Source organism: Scyliorhinus torazame, chromosome 2, assembly GCF_047496885.1.
Source record: "Scyliorhinus torazame isolate Kashiwa2021f chromosome 2, sScyTor2.1, whole genome shotgun sequence".
In the NCBI taxonomy this organism is placed as follows: Eukaryota; Metazoa; Chordata; class Chondrichthyes; order Carcharhiniformes; family Scyliorhinidae; genus Scyliorhinus; species Scyliorhinus torazame.
This window is the reverse complement of record NC_092708.1, coordinates 197990122-198011511: the sequence shown is the minus strand read 5'-3', so window position 1 is coordinate 198011511 and position 21390 is coordinate 197990122. Positions and strand designations below refer to the sequence as shown.

Sequence of the window (21390 nt, the reverse complement as noted above, 5' to 3'; positions counted from 1 at the left end):
AGTGTGAGGTAACTTATTTGGTAGCTCCTGCTTGTGGTGGACCTTTGGGACCTTTTCCCCCGATTTATGGGGGATTTGACCGGTAAAATTGTAGACTGCTGAGGCAGAGAAGAGGAATCCCCCACCGGTTTATGGAGTCGTGGACCGGGAGTGGTCTGCAAAGAAGAGATTGTTGGGCAAAGAAGAGAGTGCAGCCTGCAGCACAGGAAAACATGGCGGAGGCTCAGGGACTGGGATTGCTGCCCAGTGGTCAACGGAGCAGCTGGTGAAATTCCTCCAGGAGAGTTTTGCCAAGCAAAGACAGGAGTACCTGGACCCGATTAAGATGGGGATTGATCGGGTGGAGAAAAGGTTGGAAGCCCAGGGACTGGCGATCCAGAAGGTTGAAGAGAAGGTGGCTGAGCACGAGGGCCAGCTAAAAGCAATGGCAATGGAGATGGATCTGATGAAGGAACATCAGAAAAGGCTGCAGGAGAAGGTGGAGGATTTGGAGAACAGGGCGCGCAGGCAGAACTTGAGGATCGTTGGCCTCCTGAAGGGCATTGACACAGGGGCATACATGGTACGTATGTTTGAGAAGCTGCTTGGCGAAGGTGCGTTTGCTTGACCCCTGGAAGTAGACAAGGCGTACAGAGTGCTTGCAAGGAAGCCACGGATGAATGAGCCGCCAATGGGTGATGGTGGTGCAAATGCAGCGGTTCCTGGATAAGGAACAGATATAGAGATGGGCCAGCAGACAAGGAGCTGCAAATGGGAAGACAGCGCATTTACCAGGACTTGGGTGTGGAACTGGCCAAAAGCAGAGTGAGCTTGAACAAGGTTATATCGGCCCTCTTCAAGAAGGGGGTGAAGTTCGGCATGCTGTACCCAGCTTGTTTGTGGGTCACTTACGAGGGCCAAGAACATTATTTCGGATCGCCAGATGAGGCGATGAACTTTGTCAGGGACAGGAGACTGGCAGGTGATTGAGGACAATGAACTTGGGAGCGAGTAATTCTGTGCCTGTGCTGCGAAAGTTATTTTCTTTTTGAGCTGTGTATGTAGTGTTTTTGTACCAATTTTTGGGGAAGATGCCCAGTTTTGTGTGCAGGTTAACTTTGTCCTTGTGGGGGGATGGTGGGTGGTATTTTCTTCTTTGTGTTTGTTGTGGATTGTTATGTTTTGCATTAGCATGCTCGAGCGGGAGCGGGGGGGGGGGCGAGAACATTAGGGGGTAGGATCTTGGCCCCATGGCTACCAGTCTAGCTGGGTGGGCTAGCTCACGGAAGCGCAATGAGGGGCGAGCAGGTGACTAGTTTGATATGGGGGTTTGGGACTGTTGGTTTGTTAGTGGGGGGTGGGAGTGGGGGAATTTTTCTGCTGACAGGGGAGGGACTAGCGTTGGGAGACAAATTGGAGGTCGAGGACGGTGGGCAACCGAGTGCGGGCCTGAGAAGGCGCGGGATGCGGGTTGGAGGCTGGAAGCTGGCCTAAGGAGGCTGATGGTTGATTGGCGGGTGTGGTGGGGGAAGGTGCCTCCCGACCAGGCTGATCACACGTAACATGAGAGGCCTGAATGGGCCGGTCAAGAGGGCTCGCGTGTTCGCGCATTTGAGGAGGTTTAAGGCGGACATGGCAATGCTACAAGAGACACACCTGAGGGTAGTGGATCAGACGACACTGAGGATGGGGTGGGTCAGGCAGATATTTCACTTGGGGCTAGACTCTAAGACTAGGGGGGTTGTGATCCTGATCAATAAGCGGGTATCATTTGAGGTAGGAAATATAGTGGCGGACTCAGGGGGTAGGTGAGCGGGAAGCTGGAGGGGATGCCGGTGCTATTAGTGAATATTTATGCACAAATTGGGACGACGCAAAGTTTATGGGGCGGGTGTTAGGGAAGATCCCGGACCTGGATCGCATAAGCTGATCATGGAGGAGGGGGGCTTCAATACGGTCATTGATCCGAGGTTGGACCGGCGTGTTCAAGGACAGAGAGGGTGTCAGCCACGGTGAAAGAGCAAAAGGGGTTTATGGAACAGATGGGGGGTGCAGACCTGTGGAGGTTAAGACGGCCAAGAGCGAAGGAATTTTCTTTTTTTTCCCATGTGCACAAAGTGTACTCCCGGATTGATTTTCTCATTTTAAACAGGGCTTTATTGGCGGGGATGGTCGATACAGAGTATTCGGCGATTGTTGTGTTGGACCATGCCCCACATTGGGTGGATCTACGGGTGAACAAGGAGGGGGTCAGCGCCTGCAATGGAGATTGGATGTAGGACTGTTAGCGGATGAGGGGATGCGCGGACGGGTGAGGGAGGCCATCCAGAATTATTTGGAGATAAATGATACGGGGGAAGTTTTGGCAGCAATGGCATGGGAAGCGCTAAAGGCAGTGATTAGGAGGCCATGCAGTCAGGCAAGGCCCCGGTACCAGACGGCTACCCAGTGGAATTCTACAAGAAGTTCTCTGGGATACTGGGTCCGCTGTGGTGAGGGCACTTAATGAGGCTAGAGGTGTCCTTCCCTCAACAATGTCACAGGCTTCGATATCATTGTTCCTGAAGCGGGAGCAGGACCCAGAGCAATGTGGGTCGTACAGACCAATCTCCCGACTGAATTTCAATGCCAAATTGCTGGCCAAACTTTTGGCCTCAAGGACAGAGGACTGTGTTCCGAGGGTGATAGGGGAAGACCAGACAGGGTTTGTGAAAGGCAGGCAGATAATGGCCAACGTTAGAAGGCTCCTAAATGTGATCATGATGCCCTCCGAGGGGAGGGAGGTGGAGGTAGTGGTCGCTATGGACACGGAAAAGGCCTTCGACCGGGTGGAATGGAATTATCTATGGGAGGTCCTGCGATGGTTTGGGTTTGGGCAGGGCTTTCTTGACTATGTTCAGTTGCTGTACCAGGCACCAGTGGTGAGTGTGCGGACTAATCGGCTGAGTGCGGACTACTTTAAATTGCACCGATGGACAAGGCAAGGATGTCCACTCTCCCCACTGTTGTTTGCCTTGGCCATAGAGCCATTGGCAATGGCGCTGAGAGCATCAAAGGACTGGAAGGGGCTAGACCGGGAGGAAGGAACACAGGGTCTCATTATATGCGGACAACCTACTCCTGTACATTCTGACCCATTAGTGGGGATGGGAGAGATTATGAGGATCTTAGGGGAATTTGTCCGGTTCTCGGGGTACAAATTGAATGGGAAAAAGTGAGGTTTTTGTGAGCCAGGTGAGGGGGCAGGAGAGGAGGCTGGGGGAGTTGCTGTTTAAAGTGTTGGGAGGGAGCTTCCGATATTTGGGAATCCAGGTGGCACGGGGATGGGAGCAGCTACATAAATTAAATCTGGCCCTGTTAGTTGAGGAAATGAAGGAGGACTTTCGGAGGTGGGACATGCTCCCGTTGTCACTGGCGGGGAGGGTACAGACCGTGAAGATGACGGTCCTCCCAAGATTTCTGTTTGCTTTCCAGTGCCTCCCTATTTTCATAACAAAGGCCTTTTTTAAGCGGGTGAATAGGGTGATCTCTGGTTTTGTGTGGGCGGGTAAAACTCCACGAGTAAAGAAAGTGCTGCTGGAGCGAAGCCGAGGTGGGGGTGGGCTGGCGCTGCCAAACTTTAGTAATTATTACTTACTGGGCGGAAACTATAGCCATGATCAGGAAGGGGGGGGGGTCGGTGTGGGAGCGGGTAGAGGCGGCATCATGTAAGGGTACATGTTTGGGGGCATTGGTAACGGCTCCTCTGCCGTTCTCGCCAGCCCGGAACTCTACGAGCCTGAAGGTGGTGGCAGCCCTGAGAGTCTGGGGGCAGTGGCGGAAACATATGGGAGTGGAGGGAGCATCGGTGTGGGCTCCAATTTGTGGCAATCACAGGTTTGTCCCAGGGAGGCTGGATGGGAGGTTTTGGAGGTGACAGAGAGCAGGGATTGAGAGGCTGGGGGATCTATTTATTGATGGGAGCTTTCCATGTTTAGAGGATTTGGAAGTGGAGTTTGAATTGCCGGGAGGGAATGGGTTTTGATATCTGCAGATAAAGGAATTTGTGCGAAGGCAGGTTGCAACCTTTCCGCTTCTGCCGCCACAGGGGACACAGGGCAAGGTAGTTTCTAAAATGGGGGTGAGGAAGGGGAAGGTTTCGGATATCTATAAAGAACATATGGAGTTGGAGGAAACTCAGATATGTGAGCTAAATGGTAAATGGGAAGATGAGCTGGGAGGGGAAGTAGAGGTGGGTCTCTGGGAGGATGCTCTGAGAAGAGTCAACATGTCTTCATCATGTGCCAGGCTCAGCCTGATACAATTCAAGGCGGTTCACCGGGCACATATGACGGGGGCCTGGATGAGCAAATTTTGGGGGATAGAGGACAAGTGTGTGAGGTGTGTAGGAGGGCCAGCAAACCAAGTCCATATGTTTTGGGCATGCCCGAAGCTTAGGGGATACGAGCAGGGATTTGCGGATGTCATGTCCATGGTACTAAAAACAAGGGTGGCGCCGAGTCCAGAGGTGGCGGTTTTCAGAAAATGTGCAGGGCATGTGAATTGGCTACGTTTTGGAGTCCAGGGGGCGAGAGAGGCTGACGTTTTGGCCGTTGCCTCCTTGGTAGCCCGAAGACAGATCTTATTAGCGTGGAGGGACTCGAAGCACCAAAATCAGGGGTTTGGGTTCGCGACATGGCTGGGTTTCTCAGACTTGAGAAAATTAAGTTCAGCCTGAGAGGATCAACATTTGGGTTCATCCGGAGGTGGCAGCCGTTTATCGACTTCTTCAGAGAAAACTAAACTGTTAGCAGATTCGATAAAGGGGAGGCCGGTGGGGTGGGGGGGGGGGGGGGGGGGGTTAGGGGGTAGAGGGGAGTTTCACTATTTTGTGTTTAGAATAGGCGGGATAAAGAAGAGATAGAGGGATGTGTTACTGAACTATGTGTACATTCGTATTTGCATTGTTTATTGTTATAAAATCATAAATGCATTAAGAAAATGTATTTTTAAAGAAAAGGTTAACTCTGGCCGGAATGCTCTGGCCTTTCGCTGACAGCGGGATTCTCGGGTCCTGCCAGCAGTGCACCCCTGTTTTCCTGGTGCCGTGGTGTGGTTTCAATGGGAATTCCCATTGACAGCAGCAGTAGCAGAGAATCCCACCCTCTGTTTTTCTCTCTCCACAGATGCTGCCAGACCTGCTGAGTTGATCCTGCGTCTTCTGTTTTTGTTTCAGAATTCCAGCATCTGCAGTATTTTGCTTCGACATTCAGTTCCCTGTTTTCTGACTTCCTCTCAACTGCCCTCAGCACAAACTTTCCTCATTATGATAAGTTAGTTATTGACCGGATTGTACTTGTTGTTGCCAAGACCAGCATGGATTATCTTGCACATCGCAGTGTTTATCTCACATGCTATCTACCTTGAGGCCTCTGCTCACTGCCTTTCCATAGCGAGGAAACGGCTTCCTCTGCATGATCTGATGTTACCTGTCTCGAACATTCTGTTTACAAAACACCAGGCTAACAGCTGCCATAAAAAGAATTGACACCATCAATCTGCACTATCTGGAAGCCAGTTCATTATCTGCGGTTCGATTATGCCACGTTGCTCAAGGCCACTTGGGGCCCTCCAATATTGAAGCTGGTGAAAGGATTATGACTCAGATGGCCCCGTTGTGAATCCACAGTAAGGAGACACTCACCTCCCTCGCAAACCACTGGCAGAAAGCAGGGGCAATCCACTCCCTGGCATGAATTCCACAATCCATCCAGATAATCTTCTTGGGCCTGTCGGACTTTCTGCTGATCTGCAGGCAGAACAAATGGGAATTGAAGGAGACATTGGTTCTCTTGTTGGTTTGTGTGGGCGTGACTGGGATCACGGCGACTCGTGCAGACGATAGTGTGATGTGTGGCAATGGCTCTGGTGCCAATTACAGAAAAATGCAGAAATGTGGCAAATTGAAATTTCTGGCACCTACAGAGACAATTATCTGAGGTGGAGGGACCAGTGCACAGGGCATGAATGATAAGGTTATGGGTTCAGGTTTGTTGCCATCTGATGGATTTCTATTCCCTTCTTCATATTTTAAAATGGATATGAAGGACATCTGGCCCTTCCTGTAACAAAGAGGATCAAATTCATTTCAGGAAGAAAATTTGAGGGAAAAAAAATTAGGAAGATCAAGGAGCTCCACTGGTGAATCAATTATGGCCTGAAGGGTAGTCCTCACTCCACAGCACTAACTTCAAAGCACATCCCTTCCACAAGCCAATCATTCCCCATTCTAGAGATCTGGATTCTCCGAGCCTTGGCCTTGACCGACGCCGGAACGGGAACCTCCGGTGACCGGAGAATCAGTGCCAGTCACGCGGTCGACGCGGCGTCGGTCGGGGGCCGATGAAAGGCCCCAGTGGTGATTCTCCGTGGTCGACCGACTGAGTTCCCGCCGAGTTCTGCCGTTCCCGTATGGTTCCACCTGACGTGAGCTCGGCGTCGCGCCTGCGCTGGCTGTCCGTGTGGGGGGCGGGGGGGTCAGTCTCCAAGGGTTGGCTCCACGACAGCCAGGTCCGCAATCGGGGGCCACCGATCGGTGGGCATGCACGCTGTGGGGGGGACTACTTCCCTCTGCACCGGTCAGGTGTGTGGCTACTCCATGTTGCGCGGCCCCGGCACCGCAGCCGGCCGCCGTGTGCATGCACGGACCCGCGGCCGGAAGTGCAGGGCCGCAAATCGGCAGCAGGAGCTGCGCGGCACATGCCGGGGCCCTGCAATCCCTCTTAAAACCAGAGAATCACGCCGGACGTTTTGAGAAAGTCTGGAGTGATTCGCGCCCGTTTTCTGGCGGGCGTGGGGCCAGAGCCCCATTATTGGAGAATCCCGGCCCTGATTTTAACCTTCCAGTGACTTAGGATAAAGTGAATCCCAGATCAAGACATGAAGGTTTCCCTTCCCTACTGATGTGGGTGGGGGAGACGGTGAACCTTTGCTTTTTGTTTCTAAATTTAGAGCACCCAATTATTTTTTTCCAAATAAGGGACAATTTAGTGTGGCCAATTCACATACCCTGCACATCTTTGGGTTGTGGGGATAGACCCACGCAGACATGGGGAGAATGTGCAAACTCCAGACGGACAGTGACCCGGGGCGGGATTGAACCTGGGTCCTCAGCGGTGTGAGACAGCAGTGCTACCCACTGCGCCAACGTGCCGCCCCACAACTTTGCTTTTTAACCTCTTGTGATTTGAGTTCAAATCCAGTTATGATCGAGAGGAATAAAGGTGTAAGATGAATGTTTTAAAGGCCAGAGCATACGAGGCTATGGACAAAGTGCTGGAAAATGGGATTAGAATGGACAGGAGTTTGATGGCCAACACAGACACGATGGACCAATGGGCCTCTTTTCGCACAGTAAAACTCTTGGCTATTTTCTGTGGAGGATCCTGCAACATAAATTGTCCAGAAGTCCCAGCCTTTCAGCTCCGGCCATTAGCTGAGCCCAGATAGACAATGATGAAGGATTTCTCTCACGCAATTCCAACTGATAATCTCAACTACTCGACACTGCTCTCAGGGCCCAAGTAGCCTGGTAATGGGGAAGCTGACAGAAGCTGTCCAAGGATAGAAAGTAAGGAGTGGAATTGTCACATGGATGTAACAGGGTCAGGGGGCTGTGGAGTGATGAAGTTCATTGCTGGGCCAATGTTGGTAGAAGTGGGTTATGGCTGAAGCTGTAATGAGATAAAAAGGAGGGAGTACACTTGTGTGTAACACTCTCGGGATACCTTCAGATAATACATCGGCCGTTTCTCATAGGTCACTCCCAGCAGATGCTGTGTCACCAACTCCTTATAGCTTTCCTTCATTTGTTCCATCCAGTGATAGATCTGAGTGTTTGAGAGAGAAACAGTGATTTTTTTCAGTTACAAAATGGGAAAGGAGGCAATTCTTCCCTCTTGTATCAATCTTACCTCCTCCATTGGGTGATACTTGGTATAGTTGTGAGCTCTGGAATTGAAACGTTGTTTATCCTCACTCTGTATCTGCCTATCCAGGAGATCTTGAATATTTTGTGTTAAAACACTGTTGGTTCAGAGAAGACAGGTTGATGCAGCATTTAATGGGCAAAGATGGTTTTATAACACAGGTTAGAACCGCGTGTGAAGAGACTGACGGCTGCAGTGGTGGTTCAGATAGAACTGATCTGGCAGATAAAGGCTGGTCTTGCAGAGCAGTGGGTACTGTCCCTGCCTCTGAGTCAGAAACACTGTTGGTTACAGAAGGAGCATTAATGGCCTGGCCAAACAGTTTAGCAATGAACCTGGTAATTAATCCCTCCCACACTTCCATGCAGATAACAGTGGGAGAGATCTTGTTCAGCCATGCTTGTTGCAAAGTGATGCCCCTCAAGCTGTATATAGTTGTCTCTCTCTCTCCAAGTCTCTTGGGAACTATGGCGAATGACAGACAGAGCTGGCATTTGACACATGGTTGGGTCGATCGGCTGAATTTTCCACGCAGTGCACAGAGTGCTGACTGAGGTGGGAAAACTGCTCTCCAGCTGCACGGGTTTTCTCTCTGGATAATCTGGCACTCAGTGCACTAAACATCTGGAGAAATGGCCCTCGACGTCATGGTGGCAAGGTAGGACTGATAGAGCCGGCAATGCCGGCTCCACAGAGATCGGGGCAGTGTCAGGGTAAGTGCCAGAGTAATCCCCAGGCATGTCCCTCTCCCCCCCAGTGCCTATACTTACCTGTGCGCCCCTGACAGGTTAATTTTGACTGCTTCATGTTTTTTAACAGAAGTTGTTGACATCACCAGATTGAAACATACATAGAAACCTACATAGAAAATAGAAGCAGGAGGAGGCCATTCGGCCCATCGCGCCTGCCCGTCCATTCATTATGGTCATGGCTGATTATCAAATTCAATACCCTGATCCTGCCTTCCCACCATATCCCTCGATATCTTTAACCCCAAGAGCTATGTCCAATTCCTTCTTGAAATCACACAAGTTGACCTCAATTACTTTCTGTGGTAGTGAATTCCACAGATTCACTACTCTCTGGGTGAATACATTTCCCCTCACCTCATTCCTAAACAGTTTACCCCTTATCCTCGAACTATGACCCCTGATTCAGGGCTCCCCCATCATCAGGAACATTCTTTCTGAATCTACCCTGTCTAATCCTGTGAGAATTTTATAGGTTTCTATGAGATCCCCTCTCACGCTTCTGAACTCCAATGAATGGTTGGATATTGGACCTAGAGAGGGAGATGCAGCAAAACTCTGCTGACAGCCTGACAATGTGTAAAATGGCTGCCCGAGCACAACGGAGGCAAGGGAAAACTTACAATTGTTTAATCATTCGCAGCCACACCTACCTGTATTGAAGGGCCCTTTCCTTCAGTTCACCTTTAACTGTGCCGAGTGCTGAGGCTGGGATCCGGGCATGGATCTCACCCTGAGGTTGAATACCCTCTGGGAACTGAGGCTTCCATAAATCAATCTGCACAAAATATAAAACATAAACCCTCAGGAATCGTAAACACAGTGATAATGGGATCACTCCATAAAACCCTTATCTGTAAATACTTAACAACCAATTTCGACATCAACATCTTGAGACCAAGACATTGTCCTGTTTAAAATCTTCCCTGGGAAACGTGATTTATGAAACAAATTTAAAAATGCAAGGAAGCTCCATTGATACTAAGAAAAATGAAACTTGTCCTTTTTTTCAGAATAACACAGGGCCATAATAACAATAATCTTTATTTTGTCACAAGTAGGCTTACATTAACACTACAATGAAGTTACTGTGAAAATCCCCTAGTCGCCACACTCCGGCACCTGTTGGGGTTCACAGGGGGCGGGGGGGTGGGAGAATTCAGAATGTCCAAATTACCGAACAGCACATCTTTCGGGACTTGTGGGAAGAAATCGGAGCACCCAGAGGAAACCCACACAGGCACGGGGAGAACGTGCAGACTCCACACAGACAGTGACCCAAGCCAGGAATCAAACCTGGGACCCTGACACTGTGAAGTAACAGTGCTAACCACTGTGCAATATGACTAATTGGAGAGCCCATTGGAAAAGCCAATGCAAACACAATGTGCTGAACGGCCATCTTCTGTTTTCTAGATGCAATGGCTGGATTTATTTTCACTTTGTATTAATTTTCTTTGCAAAGTAACTGAATGAAAAGTGAAAATTAAGTTTGAAAAATGAAAGAAGTGAAAATGACATTATTCTCACAAGTGTCACTGATTTAACAAACTGGCCCATCCCCAGTTGTGCTTCAATATCCGTTGCAACTGCAAACATGTTACTGGCCACAGTGAACTGTTGGAGGATCTGATTAGTACAGTGCAATTCTATCTCTTTTATTATGCCTCCAATTTTCTGGCTGTGCTGCTGCTGAACCCGTAGTTACTCTATCTTCAAACCTTGAACACCATTCAAATGTGAAAGGGCAAAGTCCAAAGTCTCTGAAGTTAGTGGTGTCAGCTATGGCCCGGTTTAGGTCCCTTTCCCAAGCTGAAAGATAATGGGCTCAAGGCCTACACATGAGACTTGAGTGAAAAGCTTCGACTGACACTTTAATGCACTCCAAGGGAGTGTTTCATTGCCGGAGAGACCTTAGCTGAGGCCCTGTCTGCATTGTCCCCTTATCTCAGGAAAGATGTAATTGCATTGGAGGCAGTCCACAGAAGGTTCACGAGGTTGATTGCAGGTATGGAGGGATTTTTTTATGAGGAGAGTTTGAGTAGATTGGGTCAGTTGTCATTGGAGTTTGAGGAATAAGAGGCAACCTCATTGAGTCACGTAGGATTTTCAGGGAGCTCGACAGGGTAGATGCTGAGAGGATGTTTCCCCTTGTGGGAGAGTCAAGGACTCGAGAACATAATCTCAGAGTCATCCATTTAAGACAGAGGTGAGGAGGACTTTTTTCTGTCAGAGGGCAGTGAATCTGTGGAATTCTTTACCACAGAGAGCTGTTGAGGCTGCGTTGTTAATTATGTTCAATACTGAGATAGATTTTTAATCAGCCAGAGAATAAAGGGTTATGGATATAAGGTGGTAAACTGGAGTTGAGAATTATCACATCGCAGCAGTCATGGTCTCATTGTATAGCGGAGCAGACATGAAGAGCCAAATGGCCCGCTTCTGCTCCTATGTCTTATTATTGTCTATCGGGTGGACATGATAAGGTCCCATGGTAACATTTTAAGAAGAGCATGGGAGTTCTTTGGGTGTTCTGGGCAACATTTATCCATTGACCAATACCATTAACGCAGATGTTCTGAGAGTGGTAAGTGTATGTGTGTCACAAACAAAGACAGGGCTCAGAGTGAGGGGATGGCACGATTCACTGCACCAAGTTTTAACAAGAATAAAGGTCAGGACAAGATCATGGGCAGAGTATTCTGACATTGCCCGAAGTCTACTGGGAATGGACAATGAGCCTGATGATACCTGAGTGAATCCTTCAGAATCACTGAATCTTTCCAGTGCAGAAGAAGCGTATTTGGCCCATTGGGTTTCACTGTCTCGCTGACAGAGTATTCCACCTAATCCCACACTCCTGCCGAATCCCTGTAACCTTGCAAATTCTTTCTTTTCAGTTAGCAATGTAGTTCCCTTTTGAATCCCTCGATTGAACCTGCCTCCACCACCCCCTCAGGAAGGTCATTCTTGACTCCAACCATCCTCTGGGTGAAATTCTCTCCACCCCCCCACTCAAATCACTGCTACTTCTTTTGCCCATTATTTTGAATCTGTGTCCCCTAGCTCCTGTTGCACTCTTGTGTGGAAACAGTTTCTCACTATTTGCTCTGTCCATAACCCTCAGGATCTTGAATATCTCTATCCTATTCTCCTCCCCGCCATCTTTTCTCCAAGGAAAACAGACCCAACCCACTAATCTATCTATCCTCATAACTACAATTCTTTGTCTTGTGAATTTTCTCTGTACTCTCTCCAATGCCATCACATCCTTCCTCAAGTATGGTGCCCAGAACGGGACGCAGTCTCCAGTGTGGTGATATTCGTGTGGATAGGTTGTACAGAGTTAATAATGACAACCTCCAACCAGCTGGTGGCATCAGACGTCGGTCACATGACGTGAGATACCCACCAGTTGGCAGTAAGACATACAGCCCAGAGTGCAAGGCTCTGCAGCCCACTATTGAAGGTGCAGTCTTGACCATAACCGCACAGTCCCTCAGAAGGATGCCAACATGGGACATCTCAGCGGACGTTCCACAAGCAACCACTCCCATGGCGCAGGCCAGTGGCAGGATGGGTGCTACCAAAGTCAAGCAGAAAAAGAGGCGTAGTCACAAAATTGCTCTCAAGAAAAATAAGAGGAAGAAAAGGAGAGTGGCAGATGCCATGAGTCCCACCTATGATACTAAACAAGGAGACATCGGCAATGTGGTCGATAGCTGTGATGCTAACAAGAAAACATTGGCAATGTGCCATAAAGTACACGATGACGCAGCAAAAAGCATTGAATTAAAAAACTAAAGAAGCTGGAGATGCATGCATGGCCGGCAAGGATACCGGTCTTCAGGACGCATCGCATCAAAAGGCGAAGACAAAAAAGACCTGCACGGAAACCGGTCTTCCAGAAGCAAAAGCGACGTTGGGAAGCTAATAAGAGCCCAGAAGGTCAACGAGGTGATCCTGTTGGAGATGCACAAGAGCTGTGCACCAGGGACACATTCAGCAGGCATATGTTGATTGAGGCATAGGTGCATCCATATATGTATAATGGCTGTTGAAAGATAATACAAATCATGTTTTTGTATATAAATGGTAGCATTTCCAAAGGAAGGGGGATATGCCTGTGAATTGTTTGTACAGAGTTAATAATGCAACCTCCAACCAGCTGCTGGCATCAGACATCGATCACGTGACGTAGATACCCGCCAGTTGGTAGTAAGACGTACAAAAGGACCGTCGCACATAGAGTAACTCCAGGAGAGTTCACTGAACTCATTTAGTAGCTTTGTCTGTATCTTTGTTATCCTTCCACGTGTTCATCAATAAATCATCCTTCTAGTTAAACAATTAGATGTCCTGTGTATGTGCTTACAACGGCAAGACCACAGAACACAACATCCAGATGAGACCTGACTCAACAGGAAGATCCAGTTGCCTACCTTTAGTAACTTTGTTCAAGAAATGAAACCAACACCAGAATGCCGATGCCACTTGATTACAGCTAACCAAGATGCACATACTCATTCCAGAACCTACCCACTCATTCTCCACCAGCTGCCGCAGAAACTCCACCTGCTCGGAATCTGCCGGGATGAGTTGGAGCACCTGGTCCCTGAAACGAAAAAATAAATTCCTTTTTATAACTCCAATTTCTCCTCGTGCATGATCACTTACTGAACAAAAACTGACCGAGATATGGCACCTTTGGCGGAACTTCAGATAGATTGGGGAAGCTGGGGTTCCTCTTCTTAGAGGAGACAAGATTTAGAGGAGATTTGATAGAGGTTTTCAAAGATCATTAGGGGTGCAGGTGGCATAGATAGAGAGAGAAGCTGTTCCTCTTGGCAGGAGAGTTGAAAAACAGAGGAGACTGGTTTAAGTGGATGGCTAAAGAATCAAAGGCAACATGCGAAGAGAAAATGCTGGAAAATCTCAGCAGGTCTGGCAACATCGGTGGGGAGAGAAAGGAGCTAACATTTCAAATCCAGATAACCCTTTGTCAAAGTTGTTCTCACCCTACAGATGCTGCCAGACCTGCTGAGATTTTCCAGCATTTTCTCTTTTGGTTTCAGATTCCAGCAACCACAGTAATTTGCTTTTATGCAGCAACTAGTTAAGGTCTGGAATGCACTCCCTGAGAGTGTGGATTCAAATGGGGCCTTGTAAAAGGCGATGTATAAACGTCTGAACAAAACGTATTTGCAGGGTCATGGGGAAAAGGCAGGGGAGTGGGACTAGCTGAGTTGCTCATGCAGAGTTAGCTTGGAGGGAGCTGGTGGCGCAGTGGTATTGGCATCGACTAAAACTCCAGAGAACCAGGTTCACAGGAACAAAGAAAATAGGAGCAGGAGGTGGCGATTCGGCCCATCAAGCCTGTTCCATCGTTCATTATGATCGTGGCTGACCACCCAACTCAGTTACCAGTTCCCACTTTCCCCCGATATCCTTTGATCCATAGAATCCCTAAAGTGCATAAGGGGGCCCTTTGGCCCATCGAGTCTGCAATGACCCTCCGAAAAAGAAGCCTACCGAGGCCCACTCCCCTGTCCTATCCCCATAACCCCACCTAACCTGCACATTTTTGGACTGTGGGAGGAAACTGGAGCACTCAGTGGAAACCCACGCAGACTCGGAGGGAACATGCAAACTTCACACAGACAGTCACCCAGCACCGGAATCAGACCCGGGTCGCTGGTGCTCTGAGGTAGCAGTGCCAACCACTGTGCTGCCCCCTTTGCCCCAAGAGCTATATCTAACACCTACTTGAAAACTTACAGCGCTGGATTCTCCTCTGTCGGGATTCTCCATTGCGCCAGCAGCCCAGGGGATTTCCAGATGGTGTGGGCCCACAATGGGAAAACCCTTTGGCCAGCAGGCGAGACGTAGAATCCCAGGGGCGCAGGGGACGGAGAGTCCCGCCCATAATATTTTGATCTCAACTGCTTTCTGTGGTAGCGAATTCCACAGGCTGACCACTCTGGGTAAAGACATTTCTTCACATTTTAGTCCTAAATGGTTTATCCCGTATCCTGGTTCTGGACTCCCCACCATTGGGAACATCCATCCTGCATTTATCCTGTCCAGTCCTGTTCACATTTTATCGGTTCCAATCCCACCACGGCAGATGCTAAAATTTGAATTCAATGAAAATCTGGAAGTCTAGAGATGACCAAGAAACCATTGGCGATTGTCATAAAAACCCATCTGGTTCACTAATGTCCTTTGGGGAAGGAAATCGGCCATCCTTATCTGATCTGGCCTACATGTGACTCCAGACCCACAGCAATGTGGTTAACTTTTAAATGCCAGAGCAGGGGTGCTTAAGGATTGGCAACAAATGCTGGCCCACAATTTTTTTTTTTTTTAAATGACCTTGACAGGGTGAATGACTCCTTCTGTGCAGTTCTATGATTCTAGAATGGTCCCGAGGCATTTAACAGGATAATTATACTAAGCCACATAAGTAGCAATTCGGACAAGTGACCAAACTCTTGGTAAAAAGAGATGATTAAAATAGCTAGATCCTTCTAAACTGGAGGGAGAGGTAGAGAGGGGAAGGCGCTTAAGGAGAGAATTCCAAAGCCCTGATGGCAAGTCTGCCAATGGGAAGTGATTAAAGATCGGAGATGAACAAGACACAGGAGAAATGTTGACCAGGACACAAGGATAGTACCATAAGATCTTTGGTATATGCCCCAATGAATGGAGAACACTTTGGTTTAATTCTTCTGCTGGAGCTCCCTCAGCTCTGCACTGCGGTATCAGCTCAGATTACAAACTCAAACAAACTCAGATGTGATGGATCATTGTCATTGGTGGTAATCTCCATAGAGGCTACAGAATTATTATCACATTTTGTTAGTATTAGTCAGTTACTAATAGTCATCCTCACTTATAAGACAGCAGTAATATTTGATGACTTACCCATTGTATTGTGCCTGGAAGCTGTATGCGATCAGAGGGAATATCCCCAGTGTAGAGACACACATTATCCACCACTGCATGGTGAACATATTCCACTTCCACCTTCTCAAACTGTCACAAAAGGACTTGGGAGCTGAGAGCTGGTCAGAGTACAGGCTCAAACAACACTGTATCCACACCCACAATCTTAACCCATGAATAACCTGGTTTCAGCCTCTTCATATTGGAAATGAAGTTAATGAAAGACTAGATTAACTTCATCCATGTGCAGAAACTGGAGAAGCTTTCCCACTTTTGCTTAAAGTGAAGACGGTTAAGGGGAGATTTAATTGATGTATTCTAGATTGCGGGCGGAATTTTCCACTCCCGCCAGTGGCGGCAATTGTGGCGGGTGGGGCACTAAATTTGGTGTAATGGGAAAAGTCAATTTCCATCGGCAGGAAACAAGTTTAGAATTTTGTTCTCCCAACTTTGTTGGCAGGTTAAAGGCAGGTTGGGTTTCCTGCTAATTTGAGTCAGAACCTCATTTGCTTTGGTTTGCATCTCTTTAATGTTCATTAAAAGGCCAACTTGCCAGAATCACGATCGCCCTCCAAATTAAGTGGCCTACTTGCAGAAAATTAGAATGGTCTGTTTCTCGACTGTACATAGAGAGGAGAGGAGTGTGGTCAAAGAACAGAGGGGAAGAGTGAAAGACCGTCCTGGAGTAAGAGCTATAAGATTATTCAGGGAAGAGTTAGAGACTGTCCTGGGACTGAGGCAGCACTGTCAGGGGCACATTGAGCAGGCTGTCCTGGGTCTGTGCAGGTCATGTTTTCATCCACTGAAATTTGCTATGCTTCTTCGGCAAGTCCATCAGTGGAGCAACCACGTTGCTAAAATTCGGCGCAAATTTACGATAAAATCCATTTATGCCAAGAAATCTCATTATTTCCCTTTGTGTCGAGAGTATTGGAAACTCCCCAATAACTTATGTTTTCACATCCCGTGGGACCATTTTTCCATGTCCAATTGTATGACTTGGGCTTTTCCAAGCTAACTTTTGGCTAGGTTTACCACCAAACGCGCCTCCTGAAGTCGATCGAATAACTCCATCAGATGCTTCAAATGTTCTTTTCATGTCTGACTAAAGATTACCAGATCGTCCATGTATACCACACAATTGGATGTGTGACTTTAATAGTTAACTGTTGAAATGTGGCTGGGGCATTTTTCATACCAAATGGCATAACTTTGAATTGGTATATACCATTTGGAGTCACAAAAGCTGAAATCTCCTTCGCCCTTTCGGATAAAGGTACCTGCCAGTAACCTTTAAGTAAATCCAGTTTGGAGAAAAAAGATGATTGTCCCACCTTCTCAATGCAATCCTCCAAACATGGGATAGGACAAGAGTCGGTTCTTGTAACTGCATTAACCTTTCTATAGTCCACACAGTCATTGGGTACCGTCCGGTTTCGTTACCATCACTTTGGGTGAGCTCCATTGGCTGCAACTTTTAAGCATACTTTCAATTTCTTTTTGAACCTGTGCCAATTTTAAAGGGTTAAGTCTATATGGATGTTTAAATGGAACAGCATTTCCCACATCTACATCATGTACAGCCATTTCAGTACTCCCCAATTAATATCCACAAAACTTGCCCATGTGACATTAATAGCTGTTTCAGGTCAGTTTGTTTTTCCTCTGGAAGGTAACTCAATAATTAATCCCAAGATTTAAGAACATCCTCGTTATCCAATTTAATTTGAGGAATGTCAAATTCAAAATCATCTGGATTTGGCTCTTCACTTTGAGTTAGAATCACTAAAACCTCCTCCTTTTGCTCTCCTTCCCTTTCAAAATATCTTTTAAGCATATTCACGAGACAGACTTGGTTAGTTTTCCTTCTATCTGGCGTTCTTACCAAATAATTCACCTCACTCAATTTCCTTTCAACCTGATAAAGTCCACAAAACCTTGTTTTTAAAGGTTCACTTACCACTGGTAACAATACTAAAACTTTGCTCGCCTTTGCCTTCCTGATCGCCCACCGCAGAATCCTATTCGGCTGGAGGACAGCACCACCACCCAAAGCTGCAGACTGGCTGTCCAACCTCTCAGAATCTCTCCAAATGGAGAAAATCAAATTTGCCATCCGAGGGTCAGACGACGGCTTCCACAGAACGTGGGAGCCACTTACCCAATTGTTCCGGGACCTGCCTGTGGCCAACGAACAAGCAGAAGAATAGCCAGGTAGCCAAGAATCAGGGGAAAATAGCCAAAGCATGAGAGGGAGAGATAGAGAAGGAGAGGGGGGGGGGGGGGACAGCTAAACCTAAGAGGAAGGAAAGGCGAACCACAGGAGGTGGGGAGGGGGCAGAAGCGGGAGGGGGGGAAGAGGGAAGAGACAGGGACCAATAGCGGAGAACCAGGGAGGTGGGGGGGAAGGCAGGGAAACGATAACAAACTTGGCATCCACAAGAACAGAGAAAAAAGAGAATACAGGCGGAAGATGGGAGGTGAACGCGAGACGACAACGGCAGCGAAATCCGTCCGGGTGAAGCAAGTGACAACACCAGCACCAGACCATTCGAGTATTGCCCTCTGTAATTGTTTCTCTGGCACCCAAATATATATCTACCCCCCCCCTGGTCTCCACACCCGCACCACCACCAACCACCACCCTCCCACCCACCCCCACCCCCACCCCCACGCACACAAACAGATGCCTATTTATTGTGTGTTGTAAATAATTTTGCCAAGTGTACAGAGTTTCTGCTGTTGAGTTGGTGCATAATACCTTACCAGTTACTTTATCTGATTTTTTATTTTTTTCTTATTACTTTTTTTTGTGATATGTTTGTGTGTGTCCTTCTCTTCTATATATATATATATATCATATCCTGTGTACATAATGGCAAATATACTTTGTTCAAAAACACAATAAAAAACATTTATTAAAAAAAACAATACTAAAACTTTATCTCCACTGGCAAAACAACAAGCTTTTGCTTTCTTGTCCACTGCCTGTTTCATCACATGCTGTGCAACTTTTAAATTTTGTCTTGCCAATTCATCTACTCTATTTAATCATTTCTTAAAATTTGACATTTAATCAAATAATGTAATTTCAGACTGTTCACTCACCAATTTAAGTGATCCTCTTACTTCATGACCAAAAATTAGTTCAAAAGGACTAAATTTGGTTGACTCATTAGGTGCATCCCTAATTGCAAACAGTATGAATGAAATTCCTTTGTCCCAATCCTCTGGGTAATCTTGACAATAAGCCCTCAACATTGTCTTTAATGTCTGATGCCACCTTTCTAACGCTCCCTGCGATTCTGGGTGGTACACAATTGATTTAAATTGTTTTACTCCTAAGCTATCCATAATCTTCTTGAATAACCTTGAGGTACAATTTGATCCTTGATCCATTTCTATTTCTGTGGGTAGTCCATATCGAGTAAAAAATTTAAGTAACTCCTCCACAATCTTTTTAATTGTAATATTGTGTGCTGGAATGGCCTCTGGAAACCGAGTAGACACATCCATGATTGTCAAAAGATTTTGAATTCCCACTTTTCTTTTTAGGACCTGATCCTACGCAATCAATTAAGACCCTTGTAAAAGATTCCTCAAATGCTGGAATGGGTATTAAGGCCGCTGGTAGTCACCACTTGAGGTTTCCCTATCATTTGAGATGTCAGAGGTAGGTTCTTTACACAGAGAGTAGTGGGTGACTGGAATGCACTGCCAGCAGAGGTGGTGGCGTCAGAGTCATTAGGGACATTAAAGCGACTCTTGGACATGCACATGGACAGCAGTAAATTGAAGGAGTGTAGGTCAGGTTGATCTTAGATTAGGATAAATGGTTGGCACAACATCGTGGGCTGAAGGACTGTACTGTTCTCGGTTCTATGTGTGACATGATTGTCAAAACGCGACCACATCTTTATGTAGTCCAGCCAATAAAAATGTTTTTGTATTTTAGCTTGAGTTTTCCTTAGTCCCAAATTACCTCCTACTGGTACCTCGTGTGCCACTCTCAACACCTCCTTTCTGTACCCTACCTGTAGTACCACTTGATGAACTTCTGCCCACTTTTCATCCGCCTGCATATGTAAAGGTCTTCATTTTCTCATCAAGACATCACTTTTACGGTAATAACACTCTAGTATACACTCAGATTCCTCTTCTGTGTATGCTTTCTGATATATCCATTTTATTTTAATATTTTTCTGTTGTTACTCTGCCAACTTTCCAGAACTAAAAATACCTGCCTCATCCTCCATCTGTTCTTGTTCTTTTCCAGCCATCTGATCTAAAATCGTTTCTGATAATTGCACTTCAGCTTCATCTTCACTCTTTGATTTCTCCTCTTGTCTTAACCTCTGACTTTGTGACCTTGTCACTACATAATCAAAAAAAATCCCTGGATATTTGTCCTTTAATGATTCAGTTGTTTCATTCGCCTCTGGCTTATCAACTGCAGTAGGCATCACTACCACCTGCGATCCAGCTATATCATTGCCCAAAATAAACTGTATTCCTGGACAAGGTAGTTTCTCTATTACTCCTACTACCACTTCACCACGCTTCACTGGACTTTCCAACTTCACCTTATATAATGGAACACTACTCTTCTCACCCTGAATTCCACATATTACCACCTTTTCTGGCAATATTCCTCCAAAACTACATAATTTCTCATCTCTTACCATCAAAGATTGACTCGCTCACGTATCTCTTAAAATTCTGAATTCTTTACCTACTCCTCCTGGCACACATGAGTAAATGTTACCCACACAAGTAAATTCTTTAAAGAGATCTGGCACCTTCTTATCAATCACCTCTTGATCAGGCTGTACATTCTTTTGCACCACCTTCGCTTCAATGGGACTTTCCTTTACCACTTTAACAAACATATCCTGTTTTACCACGTCAGCCTTCCCACTGTTTTTCTTCAACCACCAACACTGTGACTTTACATGGCCTAGTTTATTACAGTGAAAACATCGGAAACTTTTCATTTCTGTTCCACCCTCCTGGATTTCTTTTTTAATCTGAGGTACACTCCCCTTATTATCTCCCATCAGATCTCCTTTACCTTTACCACCTGAGTATTTCTCCTTTCCACAGTTTCTGTCCCTTGCAGGCTGAAACTTATGTCGGAAACCAAACTTTGATTTATGAACTAATTCATAATCATCTGACATTTCTGCTGCTAATCTCGCAGTTTTAACCCTCTGTTCTTCCACATGAGTTCTCAATACATCAGGAATTGAATTTTTAAACTCCTCCAAAAGTATAATTTCTCTGAGAGCTTCATACGTTTGGTCGATTTTCAAAGCCCTCATCCACCTATCAAAATTACTCTGTTTGATCCTCTCAAACTCCATGTCTGTTTGACCAGGTTCTTCCCTTAAATTTCTAAACCTTTGTCTGTAGGCTTCAGGCACCAGTTCATATGCACCTAAGATGGATTTTTGCACCGCTTCATGAATCCCAGATACCTCCTCCGGTAGTGATGCAAACACTTCACTCATTCTACCTACCAACTTTGTTTGAATCAGTTATACCCACATGTCCTGTGGCCATTTCATTTGTTTAGCTACCTTCTGAAATTAAATGGAAAAGGCTTCTACACCCTTCTCATCAAACCTTGGCAATGCTCGGACATATGTAAATAGATCCCCACCAAGCCTTTGACTCTTACGTTCTTGCTCACTACCTTCATCACTATCCTCAGACTGTACGTTTCTCTTTACCTCCGCCAATTTTAA

The 21390-nt window shown here is 46.7% G+C and overlaps 1 protein-coding gene across 1 annotated transcript in view; it reads right to left on the bottom strand.

Annotated features, from left to right (window-relative positions):
* The window catches only part of LOC140394986 (carboxypeptidase O-like), a 56301-nt gene extending 40527 nt beyond the window's left edge, over positions 1-15774 (bottom strand). Inside the window, exons 1-6 of the mRNA XM_072482258.1 lie at positions 15623-15774; positions 13235-13310; positions 9349-9473; positions 7932-8043; positions 7746-7847; positions 5663-5767 (exon numbers count right to left, since the gene is read on the bottom strand). Coding sequence (XP_072338359.1) covers positions 5663-5767; positions 7746-7847; positions 7932-8043; positions 9349-9473; positions 13235-13310; positions 15623-15711 — 609 coding nt within the window. The 5' untranslated portion in view covers positions 15712-15774. The remainder of the gene's footprint in view (positions 1-5662; positions 5768-7745; positions 7848-7931; positions 8044-9348; positions 9474-13234; positions 13311-15622) is intronic.
* Between the last annotated feature and the right edge of the window lie 5616 nt (positions 15775-21390).